This window comes from Myxocyprinus asiaticus, chromosome 44, assembly GCF_019703515.2.
Source record: "Myxocyprinus asiaticus isolate MX2 ecotype Aquarium Trade chromosome 44, UBuf_Myxa_2, whole genome shotgun sequence".
Classification (NCBI taxonomy): Eukaryota; Metazoa; Chordata; class Actinopteri; order Cypriniformes; family Catostomidae; genus Myxocyprinus; species Myxocyprinus asiaticus.
In genome coordinates, this window is record NC_059387.1 from 27,313,998 (window position 1) to 27,328,788 (window position 14,791).

At 40.3% G+C, this 14,791-nt stretch overlaps 1 protein-coding gene across 1 annotated transcript in view; it reads left to right on the forward strand.

The window, feature by feature from the left end:
- Positions 1-2,449: 2,449 nt before the first annotated feature.
- Positions 2,450-14,791, forward strand: part of LOC127434289 (retinal-specific phospholipid-transporting ATPase ABCA4-like) — a 64,276-nt gene continuing 51,934 nt past the window's right edge. Inside the window, exons 1-6 of the mRNA XM_051686917.1 lie at positions 2,450-2,515; positions 2,803-2,896; positions 3,056-3,197; positions 4,909-5,048; positions 5,869-5,996; positions 14,416-14,613. Coding sequence (XP_051542877.1) covers positions 2,450-2,515; positions 2,803-2,896; positions 3,056-3,197; positions 4,909-5,048; positions 5,869-5,996; positions 14,416-14,613 — 768 coding nt within the window. The remainder of the gene's footprint in view (positions 2,516-2,802; positions 2,897-3,055; positions 3,198-4,908; positions 5,049-5,868; positions 5,997-14,415; positions 14,614-14,791) is intronic.

A 14,791-nucleotide genomic window follows, 5' to 3' on the forward strand; every position in this document is an offset into this window, starting at 1 on the left:
AAAAGTCACTGCCATGAATAACCAAACTCAGTGTGTACAGAACAGTATTAAGCAATCAAAATAGGAGTTAAAACTGCATTCAGCTGCCTATTGTAACATTTACATGTGTATTTCATAAATCATCAGCACAAACTAAAAATAACAGTACACATTTATGCCAGACTTAATTCAGACTTCATTAATCAATCAATCAATCAATCAAATAAATGTATGATATAAATAGCATCTTCAGAGTTAGTACTGATAAATGAAAGTGAGTTTATAATGGTTCATATTCCCTCCACTAATTGGCTGGTTGTTAGGTCACAGGTCCAATCCTGCATAGAGAGGGCTCAGAGCCCTGGCTCACACACTGGTGAAAGGAGCTTACAACAATGAGATTACATACCCGCTTTGAGTCTGCTGCAATCCTACAGTCGGTCGACTGTGCATAACCATGAGATTCAACAGATGTAAATATAAAAGAGAATTCTTCTCCTGAGGTTAGTTCTTTCTATCTAATTGTGTTTTTCATGTGTCTCATAGCTGTTTCCAAATGAATGGTGATTGGATATTACATAAAGGAGCATGCAGACCTGTTGCATAACAGTACTGTGTTTGTCTGTAATGCTGAGCTGTATTGACAGGCCTCACTATTCATTTCCTACAGTGTCTCGTTATGTCTCATGATTTGTCTCATGTTGTAAACTGGGATCTGTCTGGTTACACAGACACAGTGATTTAGAAGCTAGTTGACTATCTTGCAAATAAAAAAGGACCTTTAATGAATGGGTTAGAGAGAAAGAAATCAGACCCCGTTTGCTTGCCTTTATCCTCCCAAAGTTTCTCCGTCATCCGACCATACATAGACCATTCTAGTGAACTGGTTCAAACTCAGAGTTGGAAACGTTTTATAATTTCTTTGTTTTTTTTCCCATAAAATTTGTCCATAGTATATTTTACTATTTCTTAGGTACACATAAATTATTTAGTAAAAGAACAATCAGTTTTCATAGTATATTTAGACTTAGACTTTTTATGTAATGTTTTTCCTCTATCAAAGTTTGTCACAACCAAAACCTAGAAATAAAAAGGATAATATTTATCTATTAATAAATTGTTTCCATCACCCTCCAAAGATTATTTTTATGAATCTTTCTAGAAGATTTTCACTGTCAAATAAATTTGAACAAATTTGAAATTTCAGTTTATAAGATTAATCAAAATCTAAACGCAAATTTTTTCTGTAAAATACATAAATTTGATCATACTGATTTGAGAGTTAATGATTTATGAAATTAAACATACAGTATTTTTAATCAATAATTATCATAACATTTTAGTTAATAACTAAAGTTTACTTTATTTTTGACAAAACATAATGTTTTGGTAGTGACATTTTGATGTTTTTTTTTTTTTTCTGCAAGGTTATATCATATTCCATCTCATTTTATTTATTTATTTAGCCTAATCTTAACTCATAAAAGGTTTTATGTTTTAAAGATAACAAACACAAATGTTTTATGAAAAATAAAATGTTGTTATTAATTATTAAAGACAAAGCAATTGTTCCCATCATCCGTATTTGAAAGGACAAACACTACTTTTAAATTGTCACTGAAGTAAAAGTCTGCTTGGTCATAAAACTAATTTTCCATACAAACAAGGAATAGTTTAATGTCTGCTCCAAAGTCTTAAATGGAGTTTGTAACTTTAAGAATTGTCACCACTGAACAAATATCCTCTGCAATTAAATACGCTTTTTTGGGGGTTTAATCTTAAGTATGTTGTTTTTTATGCATGTAGAACTGTGCAAAGCTTGTAGTTATTTTCTTTAAAATGAATGGTTGAACATAACATTGGTCATAATGTCACTATCGAAATGTTATCATATGTTTCAGTAGTGACAGTTTTAGCTCATTTTGAGCATAACCAAAAATTGCTTGGGTTTTTAAATATTATGCTTTATGTAAGCACAACTGTTCAAAGCTTATGATTATTTCCTTGAAATGAGAGGTTGAAAATAAAACTTTCTCACTAATGAAATAATCTTGTCACTACCGAAACTTTATCGTATCTTTCGGTAATGACAATTTCATCTCATTATAATTTTAAATCATTTTAGCTGATGATTATTTGGAAATAAGCACGCATCTCTTTCTTTGTGGCGGGGGGCGAGTTATTATTAGACGAAGTGAAGTGGGGCGCTTGCATTTATTTCTATGGGTGAATGACTCAGGTTGTTACATATTTCCAGGAATTCTAAATAATGCAATATCAAACTAATTTACAACTTGAAGGTAAAATGAACATGTCTGCAAATTCCTAGTGATGCTTACTGAACTGGGTAGTAAAGAACCATTCTGATATCTTTGATGGAGATGTGTATGACTGTTTCTTCTCAATGGATGTTTTGTCCAGGAAGAGGCCACCTGTATGTGACCCCCTGTGGGGTTGAAGAGCAGCAGTCATGGGAACCAGCAGCCAGGTGCGGCTGCTCCTCTGGAAAAACTGGACTGTCCGCAAGAGACAGAAGGTGAAAGGACTTGCCTGTTTCTTCACTATACATGCATAAAAAAGTGCAAATGGCTACATTTTAGTAAGCAAAAGCAAGCCCTCAAGTAAACTCTGCAATGCCAAAAATGTTGTGCTAGGTTTCAAAAGCTCCATACACTACCTGACTAATAGATACTGCTCTGTAGCTTTATATATCGAGATAAAAAGTGTCCACTCACTGTCATCTACTATTTAAATGTCCTTTGGAGAGGTGCTCCCATTTAGTCTGTTGCTTTTCTAATGGATTATCTTGCATTTTCGCCATAGACGCGGCTCTTTATGGAGATTATGTGGCCTGTGGTGCTATTCATTGGATTGGTATGGCTGAGAAAAGCAAATCCCCTCTACCGCCAGCATGAATGTATGTAGGGCTAGAGATTATATTAGAAGTTTAAAGAAATGTTTAAAAATTTTGCATATACGTAGGACACATGCAAATGACAACAGGTCTCAATGATGTTTGTGTTGCATATACGGTCCTTTGTTGGTGATGATGAACAGGTTTTTGTCTGCGTCTCAGGTCATTTTCCGAACAAAGCCATGCCCTCCACTGGTATCATTCCCTGGATCCAAGGGATCTTCTGCAATGCCAATAACCCCTGTTTCCAGCACCCTACCCGTGGAGAGTCTCCAGGCCTTGTGTCCAACTACAACAACTCAATGTGAGTCACCCCCAGAGGCCAATTCTACAGTTACACTCTGTGTTGTTGATGTGTATGGTGGAGAACCATTTTTCCTTTCTTGTTCAAGAGTGTGGATGAGTGCATAAATAGCGCCCCAGGTGATTTTATTTTATTAGAAATTTAAACATTATTTGGAAGAATGTCAGTGTCCATTGTTTAGATATAAGACAGGAATATGCAGCATTAGAGGTCTGCACCAGTATTAACTTGAAGCCTAACCAATGCTGTCAAATTAAAGGTATAGTTCACTCATAAATTTCTCTCCCAACATGTCATTCTAAATGTTATGATTTTCTTTCTTATGCGGAAGACAAAATGTTTTATATATATATATATATATATATATATATATATATATATATATATATATATATATATATGCCAAGTTGTCTTTTCTATATAATGCCAGTGACATATTGCCTCACTTTTTCTTACGGAGGTTAAAGGGATAGTTCACCCAAAAATGAAAATTCTCTCATCATTTGCTTACCCTCATGCCATCCCAAATGTGTATGGCTTTCTTTCATCTGCTGAACACAAATGAAGATTTTTAGAAACATATCTCAGCTCTGTTGGTCCGTACAATGCAAATTAATGGTGTCCATAAGCACATAAAGGCAGCATAAAAGTAATCCATACGACTCCAGTGGTTGAATCCATATCTTCAGAAGCAATATGATAGGTCAATTTTTAAGTCCTTTTTTTGCTATAAATCTCCACTTTCACTTCCACATTCTTCTTCTTTGTTTTTGGCGATTAACATTCATCCTGAATATCACCACCTACTGGACAGGGAGGAGAATTTATACTAAAAAAGGACTTAAATATTGATCTGTTTCTCACCCACACCTATTATATCGCTTCTGAAGATATGGATTACTTTTATGCTGCCTTTATATGCTTTTTGGACCTTCAAAGTTCTAGACACCAGTCACTTGCATTGTATGGACCTACAGAGCTAAGATATTCTTCAAAAAATCTTTATTTGTGTTCAGCAGAAAGAAAGTCATACATACCTGGGATGACATGTAGGTGAGTAAACAATGAGAGAATTTTCCTCTTTGGGTGAACTATCCCTTTAGGATTTTCACTTGGAATAACATGCATGAGTTTGATATATTAGGTCCTTTTTAAAGCTGTAAAGTGAGGCGTTGCCCACTGCCATTCTGTTAAAGAGACATACTATATTTATTAAAACATCTCCTTTTGTGTTCCATATAAGAAAGGAAGTCACAGGGGTTTGGAACAATGCAAGAATCAGTTTGGGTGAACTATTCTTTTAAGACCAGACTCAATCTAAACTCTAAATAGTTCAGTCTTTTCTTTCTTCATCTCTGAGTGAGTAGACCCATTCACATGAATTCTCACACAGTCAGACTCAAAGACGAGTTTGTGTGTGAATGCTAAATGAAATAAAACACACACACACACAAAAAAAAAAAAAACAATTTCTTTCATGTATTACAAACTCTACACAAACCTGAAGATATGAAAAATTACCCAGTCTGAGCAATAGCCTTGTGGACAGTGCAGATGTTCAATCAGTCCAGCCTGGCTCACTCTCTCATTGATGTTCTGTTATCTATCAATAAAAAGTGGCAAAAGCTAAAAACCATCTCTTGTGTTTAAGTATATTGCCCTAATACATGTTCACTCAATATCTGTGTTCATGTGTATCCTCTATCTTCAGACTAGCCCGGTTTTGGTCAGATGCACAGGAGCTACTGTTTGACGATCCTGAGTTCCTGAAGTTGGGACGGCTATGGAGGGAACTAACAGCCATGAGCAACTTCATGGACATCCTACGGACCAATCCTGAACTGATCTCAGGTCAGCAAACCTCATTTCACCTCTGTTTCCCAGACGTTCCACCGTTGTTTCCACCACTCTCTCAGATTACATCACATGCTCAATCTGCCTTGAAGAGGCTCTTTCATGGGGAATGCTAAGCAGCTTACACTCCTTCTATACCATTATTTTTAGAGAAAACAGTTTCATTTGTTTACCTCTTGACAGTGCACACAAATAGAGCTCGTCTGGGTTTAAATCAGACATTCCTGCATGGGGCTGTCCATGCTGGAAAAACAAACATCCACAGCCATCAACAGTCAATGGAATGTGATTGAGTGTGCTCTATTGATTGACTGCATAAATAGGGTTGTCCAAGACATTACTGCAGGGGGAAGAAATGACTAAACTTTTGATTCTTGGCAGAACAACCTGTCTTGAGCTTAGTCGTACGTGCAGCATGTTGCGTTTGAAGTGAATAGCTTGGGCTACTTAAGTGGCCCTTATGAAAAAAGGCCCAATGCCTTGGTTTTGTGTTGTGAAAGGGGTCACTGGCCTCTCTAGGTTCCTGGCACTCATTTGCTCCAGAAGCTCTTTCTTCTATCTCTCCCTTCCTCTCAGTTTCTTTAAAAAATAAGCATTCTATTCTGATGTCCAGGCCGAATTTCAGCAGGCTATGGATGTCTGGCATACCAAAGCTCTCGTCAATCTGTTCATCTCCAATGAATGATAATCATGCCCACAGCCCCTTTGAGAAGCCTGCTGAAGTCCTTCCAACTGAAAATATCTTAAGTGTCACATTGTTTTACCTTGTTGAGATTCCTCACTCTGGCATCACACAATTTGTTTGGTTCACGTGCAGGTCGAGGCGTGAAAGTGGAAGACATCTTGAAGGATGACGAAAGCCTCACTTCCTACCTGCTCAGAGATGTTCCTCTCACTGACTCTGTGGTATATCAGCTGGTCAATGCCCAGATCAGACCTGAACAGGTAAACATGGCCAAATTGTACACTTTTATAGCATTTCATTTTCCAAGTCTACTTATAATGTCAGCCAAAGTTTCTTGCTCAATAATCATTAATGACTGAGTTTTGCATGAACGTTTTCTAACCTAATTCTGACCCTTTTCTTTACTACTCAAGACGATCATATGTAAATGAACTCCAGGGTCACTGGAACAATTTGAAAAAATGGAAAATGGGGTGAATGAAAACTGGGGAATGACTTGGTTGTTGATGCCCCTTAATGACCTTGCTGTGATTGGTTAACCTCTTGGAATGAGAAATAATTATTACATGTTCTTTTGAAAATGTGATTGGAGCTTGTTCTTGTAAAAGTGCTGTGATGCTAGGGTGTTCTGGGTTGCTGCCATGTCATTGCTATGCGGTTGCTAGGGTGTTCTGGGTGGTTGCAAGGTGGTTGTTTACTGTCCCAAGTCAACAGAGCCCATTCCCAAGTCTTTATGATATTCTGGTCCCTAGAATTATCTTTGCTCCCTATTTTATTGTAAATTTCTATGGGATTTTTCAACCAATTTTATTATCTCCCTGGCAGAACTCGAAGTTTGATCGTCTACGAAAAGTAACAGAGCACCTCTCCTCATTAAGCTGCACCATTTTAGATATCATTCATGTATGTACCCCAAATGTGGCTGAAGAACTTAAACTTCAAATTATTCGAGTTCCTTACCCTAATTATGAGCCATAGTAATAGTGATGCTTGCCTTAACAAAAACACCTTACCAAAACTTACATTTAGGCCAGGATGAGTGCAATTTGCTTTATTTGCATGAAAGCCAGGGGTTCAGTTCTTTGAACTGAAGTTACTCTGGAATATCACGTGGTCACTAGCTTAAGGTTTCAGAATCTAAGAGGTCACTGACTCAAAGTGCCCCTATTTGTGATCATTGAATTTAGTTGTGAATGATATGCAGATTGACATCACCGCTGAGACAAAAATGAACCTGCTCTCTCTGCATGAAAATTGACTTTGTTGGTGGAATTGAATGTCTCTGTTTGAGACTGAGAGAAACTTGGCCAGCTCCCAAGTGCCCGTTTGTTCAGCAACAGACTGGATGTTTGGGTTTCTCAGCTCTCTGTACGGGCCTTTGTGATATATATATTTGTCATCTCAGTGCCCTGCAAGTAATCAGACTCCCAGCCAAAGGCAGAACGACACCAGTCTTGCACCCCTCTTACCCGGTGTGAAAGCTTCTCTCCAGCCCAGAGTTTCTTTATGGGTTCATATTTCAGTGCAGACAAAGCACTGATGGTGATTTGCACGAGACTGCGTCTCTATTGATGTTGAGGTTAGAGCTTTGGTCAAAGAAAAATGCTGGTGTAGAGGAACTGAGAGCATACAGACACACCAACAGCCCCAAACAGACCCAGCCACCCAAGAGGACATCAGGGCCTGGGTCACTTTCATATGGAAATGTAAGAGAGAGGAATGCAATGCATTTTAAGGCTTTCTTAGAGGTATTGCCAGTCAGCCAGCAGGGGCGTACAGAAGAAGATGGAATGTGCTGGTTGGATACGTCCTTAACTACTAATGAAAGAGAGAAAGCAGGAAAGAGAGGGATGAATGAAGTAGGACGTTTACCAGATGGGGTTTTGCACTTTGATTTGGAGCTATAGCTTAAATCCACCCATTTCATAGTTACAGGGTGTGATAGTGTTCAGTACAACTGGTGAATGTGTGCAGCTCATTAATGAAGCAGCCCAATGATGAATGATGTCTACATACTGTAGATTTTGAACAAGTAACTGTTTAGTTTATTGGTGCCTGTCTGTTTGACTAGATACCAAGAAAGACTAGTACGTTAGCTGGTTTTAGAGGGGTTTTGGGCATTTTTTGAGCTGGTCAGCTTAACTAGCTGAGGACCATTTTGCCAGGTTGGTAGAAGAGCTAGACCAGGCTGGGTGAGCTTAAACCAGTTAAGACCAGCCAGCCAGCATAGGCTGGTTTCAGCGATTGGGTTATTCCATGTCAAAATAACTGAATTTCAGAAATGTTCCTTAAATGTTTTATTTTGTTAACACTTTTTCTGAAGAAAACTAAACATAAATGATGACAAAAGCCAAAACATTAAATGCCACATATCAATATTTACTGAATAGTCTATTATTTTGTAGAGGGGTAAAATTGAACATTTTTGGAGCAAAACTACAGGTGAAAAAATAACCTTAACCTATTTTGTTTTAACACAGAGATAGGTACAGTATGACCCCGTTTACACCTGGTATTAAGATGCGTCTCAGATGATCCGATTATTTGTGGTCAGGTGAGACACATGGCTGTTTACACATGGTCGCTTAAATACTTTTCCTATGACCACTTGTGATCGGATTTGGAGGGGAGGGACTCTGTTTCATGACGACATAAATCAATCATTATGTCAGTGTGTTACTGCATGACATTAAAGCGCAACAAATTCAGAAAAGACAAAGAAAGCGTAAAAAAAAAAAAAAAAAAAAAATCATTGCACTATTTCTACCAGATGCAGCTGAAATTTTATCTAAGCACAAACGCAACATTTCGAGCAGAATTGTCAGTTATTTTAGTGGATTACCTGTATTAACCTGAGCTGAAGATGTTCAAGCTTCTCATAAGTATCCTTGCATGTTGATTTCGGACACACTGAAGAAGATCTGTGAAATTCTAATGTTTTTGTATGTATCTGCTGTTTAAAATTTTCAGATTGGACATTTGTTTCCTCATAACAGGTAAAGTTGAGAAGGTTATGGCTGCAGGCATTGCTCCAAAAAGCGACGGTCGCTCTAAACCGGCATTAAAGATATAGGGAGACCCTTACCTAACCCTTTCCCTAACCTAAACCATGAGTGGAAGTGACGGCCCCTTTTGGAGTTGGCGCAACCCCCTTTTGGAGTAACCAAGCCCCATTTTGGAGGAATCCTGCCCACTTTGGGAGATTCCGCCCCCATTTGGGGGTCTCCAGCCTGCAGCTATACTGTGTGGAACCAGCCTTATTATGTTGGCCAATCTAATTGTACCTGTATTGGCGGGGACTCCACCCATATATATATATATATTGGCAGCCCGGGGAAATGGGCAGTGGGGATTTATGCAGTTCACTGAAATGTGCAGCTAATGCAGTATGTTCAATAAATGCATAGTTGTTAAATAAAGTCATTGTTCCCTCTCGTGTCATGGTGTCAATAATGTACGTTGCACCCACGACCAAGTTTGCCTTGTTTTGAGTGGTATAATGTCCAAGTTCAACACACCAGAGGCTTTCAACTTAGCACAGCCTGTGACCTGGCCTGCATGGATCCAGCGGTTCTCACGGTTTCGCATTGCAACCAAGCTGGACAATGAAAGTGATGGAGTACAAGTCAATTCCCTGCTTTATGCAATGGGTAAAGATGCCGAAGCGATATTCGGATCGTTCACGTTTGCCGAAGCTTCACATGCAAATAATTACGAGACTGTTGTTGGCAAATTTAATGAACATTTCGTTCCCCGGAGGAACGTTATACATGAGAGGGCCTGTTTTCACCAGCGCACACAGAGATCAGGAGAGACTGTTGAGGCTTTTGTGAGATGCCTCTATGAATTGGCCGAATACTGCGAGTTCGGTGTGAGCAAAGAGGAACAAATAAGGGACAGAGACGTCATAGGGATTGCAGTTCGTGATGTTTCCCAAAGATTACAAATGGAACCTGAACTGACTTTGGACAAAGCGGTCCAGATCACACGGCAGTCTGAGCTCATTAAGACCCAAAATGCGAGCGGGGGAGCGGCCGCTGAAGTGAGCGCAGTACAGCACAGACACCGGAAAGGCACGAAGCACTTTATGGGACCACCAAATAAGGAAAAGTGTGGTGAGAGGAAACAAGCCATAGACTGCACACACTGTAATCGCACACACACAGAGAATAATTGCCCTGCACGAAATAAACGATGTAGGAGATGCAATAAGTTAGGACATTCTGCCATTGCATATAAAACGAAAAATGTCAAAGAGCTGGTAGTGTGTGCCTATACAGGGCAGGTCAGTCAAGTTCGAAATTGATACTGGGGCTGACATCACCATCATGTCATGTTCTACATATGAGAGCTTATAAGGGTGCCATCCACTGGTCAAAACCAGTATAATCGTGAGAAGTCCTGGGGGAGAAGTGAGCTGTATGGGAAAATTCCTAGCAAATACTGAAAGTAAAGGGAAAAATTTGGATTTTTTGTTGTAGATGGGCCATTTGCTAACAATTTGCTCAGTCGAAGCACTGCTTGTAAGATGGGCCTAGTACAGAGAGTGGATGAAATCACAGACCACGATGATGTCTATGGAGACATTAGCTTGCTCAAATGTGAACCAGTGAAAATTGAGCTTAAGTCAGATGCAACTTCTTATAGTCTGGCCAGCCCTCATAGAAATCCCTTTCCCCTGTTGCCTAAGGTAGAACAGGAGCTTAAGCGCATGCAGTCCTTAGGTGAAGGCGTATGTTAATCTCGGAATGGTGCGCCCCAATGGTGCCTGTAGTAAAAAAGAATGGTTCTGTCAGGATTTGTGTTGACCTCAAACGTTTGAATCAGGCTCTAAAACGTGAGCGCTTTATTCTCCCAACATTAGAGGATATTGCCCCAAACTCTCAGGAGCCTGTGTATTTTCTACTCTGGATGCATCTTCAGGGTTTTGGCAGATCCCTTTGGACCCAAGCTGCGTGAAGTTGACCACATTCATAACTCCAGTAGGATGGTTCTGTTTTAACAGACTACCGTTTGGGGTTACTTCAGCGGCCAAAATTTTCCAAGGAGAAATGAATAGACTTCTAATTGGACACAAAGGCACTGTAGTTGGATGACATGCTTGTTTATGGCAAGGACCAAAACGAGCATGACAAGAATCTTGAGGCTGTTCTGAGAACTATCAGAGAATCAGGTCTGAAACTGAACCGTGATAAATGTCACTTTAACAAATCTGAGCTGCAGTATTTTGGCCGCACAATCGGTCTTGAAGGAATTAAGCCTGATGCAACCAAGTTGAAGGCAATCACTGATATGCCTAGTCCCACTAATGTGACAGAGCTTAGGCAAATTCTAGGAATGATCAATTATTTAGTCAAATTTGTGCCAGAGCTTTCCACGGAGCTCCAGCCAGTTACAGCTCTGCTGAAGAAGGATGCAATCTGGCTTTGGATAGAAGTCCACGAGCAGGCTCTAAACAAAGTAAAGTGCAAGTTAGCCACAGCTCCTGCTCTTGCATATTACGATCCTGAGAAACCCACTATGGTCAGTGCAGATGTGAGTAGTTTTGGGTTAGGAGCTGCCTTGCTTCAAGTTCATGGTGATGCAGCACGTGCAGTCGCATTCTGTTCCAGAACCTTGACTGAAGCGGAGTGCAGATACTCCCAAATCGAAAAGGAGTGCCTGGCAGGTGTGTGGGCATGCAAGCAGCTACCTACAAGGCTTGGATGAATTTTGCCTGCAAACAGACCACAAACCTTTTGTCCCACTCATTAACTCCTATGATATTGATCGTGCCCCATTACGGTGTCAGCGGTTACTAATGTGCCTCATGCGCTTCAATGTGAAAACAGTGCATGTCCCTGGTAAATGTTTGGTGGTGGCGGACACACTTTCTCGGAATCCTCTGAGAGGGCACTGCCACTCAGCGATGGAGGATGAGGTGAAGGCATATGTTGAAGCAGTTGTCACATCTAAAGAGGTGTCACAATCAAAGCTAGATGCCATTAGAGAGGCCACAGAGGAATATGCAGATCTCCAGGCAGTGATAAGCTTTCTTAGCAAGGGTTGGCCAAAGCATATACCCTTCCAGCTGAGTGGCTATCACACTGCTAGGGCTTCCTTGTCTGTTGTCAATGGGCTGCTCCTGTATGAGGACAGGATTGTCATTCCAGAGTCGATGAGGGAGGAGGTGTTAAGCCGAATTCATGAAGGGCATCAAGGTCTCTCCAAGTGCCGTCAGAGGGCAAAGATGTCAGTTTGGTGGCCTGCAATAGGTAATGACATTAACAGGAGAGTCTCAATGTGCACCTTTTGTAGGGCCCACAAACCCACACAAAGGAAAGAACCTTTAATCACTACCCACTTGCCTGCTGGTCCCTGGTGAAAAATTGCAGCAGATTTATGCGAGTTGAATGGTAAAACTTACTTGATAGTCGTAGACTACTGCTCGCGTGACATCGAAATCCAGCTTCCATGTTATCAGCAGACTGAAGTGCATATTTGTAAGATGGGGAATTCCCAGGGAGCTTGTATCTGACAATGGCACACAGTTCACCTCGGCTGAATTTCAGCAGTTCAGTACAGACTACGATTTTAACCACACAATCTCAAGTCCTCATTTTCCCCAAGCCAATGGAGCTACAGAGAGAGCAGTTCAAACTGCAAAACAGATTCTCCGCCAACCTGATCCTCATATGGCACTGATGAGCTATCGGGCAAAATTCATGGCTGCAACTGGACTAAGCCCTGCCCAGATAATGACAGGTCGACAGATCAGAACCAACCTGCCAATGCTTGAGGAAAAACACCAGCCTCAACCCATTGATTACAAAGCCGTGGAGTGGAAGGATAAGGCTGCAAAGGAATCCTACAAGTTCTTCTATGATCAGAGACACTCTGCTCGTGTTTTACCAGAACTTCAACCTGGGGAGAAAGTTCTTCTTAAACTGGACAGTGAGAAAGGCTGGAAAACACCAGCTATGTTGCTGAACAAAACATCTGAACCAAGATCTTACATGGTGCAAACACAGAATGGAGCTGTCCTACGCAGGAACCGTAAACATCTGCAAGCGATTCCATTGCAACCAGATGCTACTGGGTGCAGTGAACCTCAAGGAGGAAAGAATTCAGGCCATCCTGGTGCAGGAACTGGACATTTAAATACTCCTGCTGCACCTGTGAAGGCACCACCAGTTGTAACTTCCAGCGGAAGAGTTGTGAAAACACCAAAACGTTACTTAGACTAAAATCAGTTTACAGAGACTGATTAGAGTATTGCTTTTTTCTATTGTTCTTGTTTGTAAAAACAAAAAGAGGGGAGAGGAAGAGAGATAAAAGAGAAAATGACACAAGAAATGTTATATCATATTGTTCTTTAATGTCTTTAATTGGTAAAAGGAAAAAACAACCACAGTGATGTAGATTCATTGTGTTGCATTGATTTGTTATTGTGTTAAAGAAAAATAGAATGTTCTTTTTCAAAAAGGGGGGAGATGTGTGGAACCAGCCTTATTACGTTGGCCAATCTAACTGTACCTGTATTGGCGGGTCTCCACACATATAATATATATTGGGAGCCCGGGGAAATGGGCAGTGGGGATTTATGCAGTTCACTGAAATGTGCAGCTCATGCAGTATGTTCAATAAATGCATAGTTGTTAAATAAAGTCGTTTATCCCTCTTGTGACATATACCTACTTGGCAAAGTTTAAACTTGTTTTAGCGCAGCAGTTGATTAACAGGTAAGGGGAGGCGCTTCGCTGCTGCTGGGACGCATACAGGACAGATTACAAAATCCAATCACAAAATGTTTTAGACCCGGTTTAGACCTGTATTTAGTGCTGACCACATGTGATCGGATCACCCGCAAGGCATTTTAATACCAGGTGTAAACGGAGTCTATGTCTATTACTAAAATCAGGGGGGGACACAGAATATAAAACAAGGTAAGAGTATAAATAGACATACAAATAATAGGGCATATAACAGAATGGCGTATGTACATGTGTAAGTGGTAATGTTTTTGCAAGGTAGGGGTATGTACAGTTATTGAATTAAATATGTGAATTTACATATGTACATGAGATATGTATTTACATTATTGCACTATGGGGGAGTCCTGAGGCAGATTAATTGTTCATGTGGAAAATGGCCTTAGGGTAAAAACTGTTCTTGTGCCTGGATGTCCTGAATGTCCTGGCGCTCAGTGCTCTGTAGCGCTGGCCAGTTAAAAGAGGGAGTGGGCAGGGTGTGTGGGGTCCAGAGTGATTCTATCTGCACGTTTCCTCACTCTGGAAATGTACAGGTCTTGGAAGGTGGGCAGGAGGGCACCAATAATCCTCTCAGCAGTCCTGCCTGTCTGTTTTAGATTCTGGTTTAGAAAAGCAAAATCTTTCCTTTTGGTAAAATCCTATATGGGCTCTCAGTGTGGCTTCATGCATAAATGATCAAGATTTATCAATGCTAATACCTTTTTAGTTTTAGTTTAAATAATAATTATTAAGACTGATGCATGACTAACAGTTGTCTATCCTTGCTATGTGCTTTGCTGAACTACAGGCATGTCAGATTTATCACTACTGAATGTCTAACTCCAGCTCAGACCAACACAATGGTATTAACTGCCCTTAACTCCTAATCTTTTGATTCTCTCAGTTTTTCACTATCTGTCACTCTCTTTCTTTTTTCTTTTTTTTTCAGTTTGCATATGGAGTTCCTGATCTGAGGCTGAAGGACATCGCCTGCAGTCAGACTCTCCTTGAGCGTTTCCTCATTTTCCCCAGTCATCGGGGCCTGTATGCCGTGCGCAATGCCATGTGTATCCTCACCCCAGAGCAACTTCAAACCATTGAAGACAAATTCTACACCAATCTTGACTTCTTCAAACTTTTCCGCCTGGTCAGTCACACACTCAGTGGACTCATCTGTATTGCATCTTTCTACATATTTTTAAAATGGTTTGGGTGTAGAGGAAGTGGTGTCAGACATGAACTCTGTCAGACATTTTATCAGTCATATCAGCTCTTGTTTTGGGTGGGGGCAACAATGAATTTGAGTCAGAGTTAAGTAAGCATAC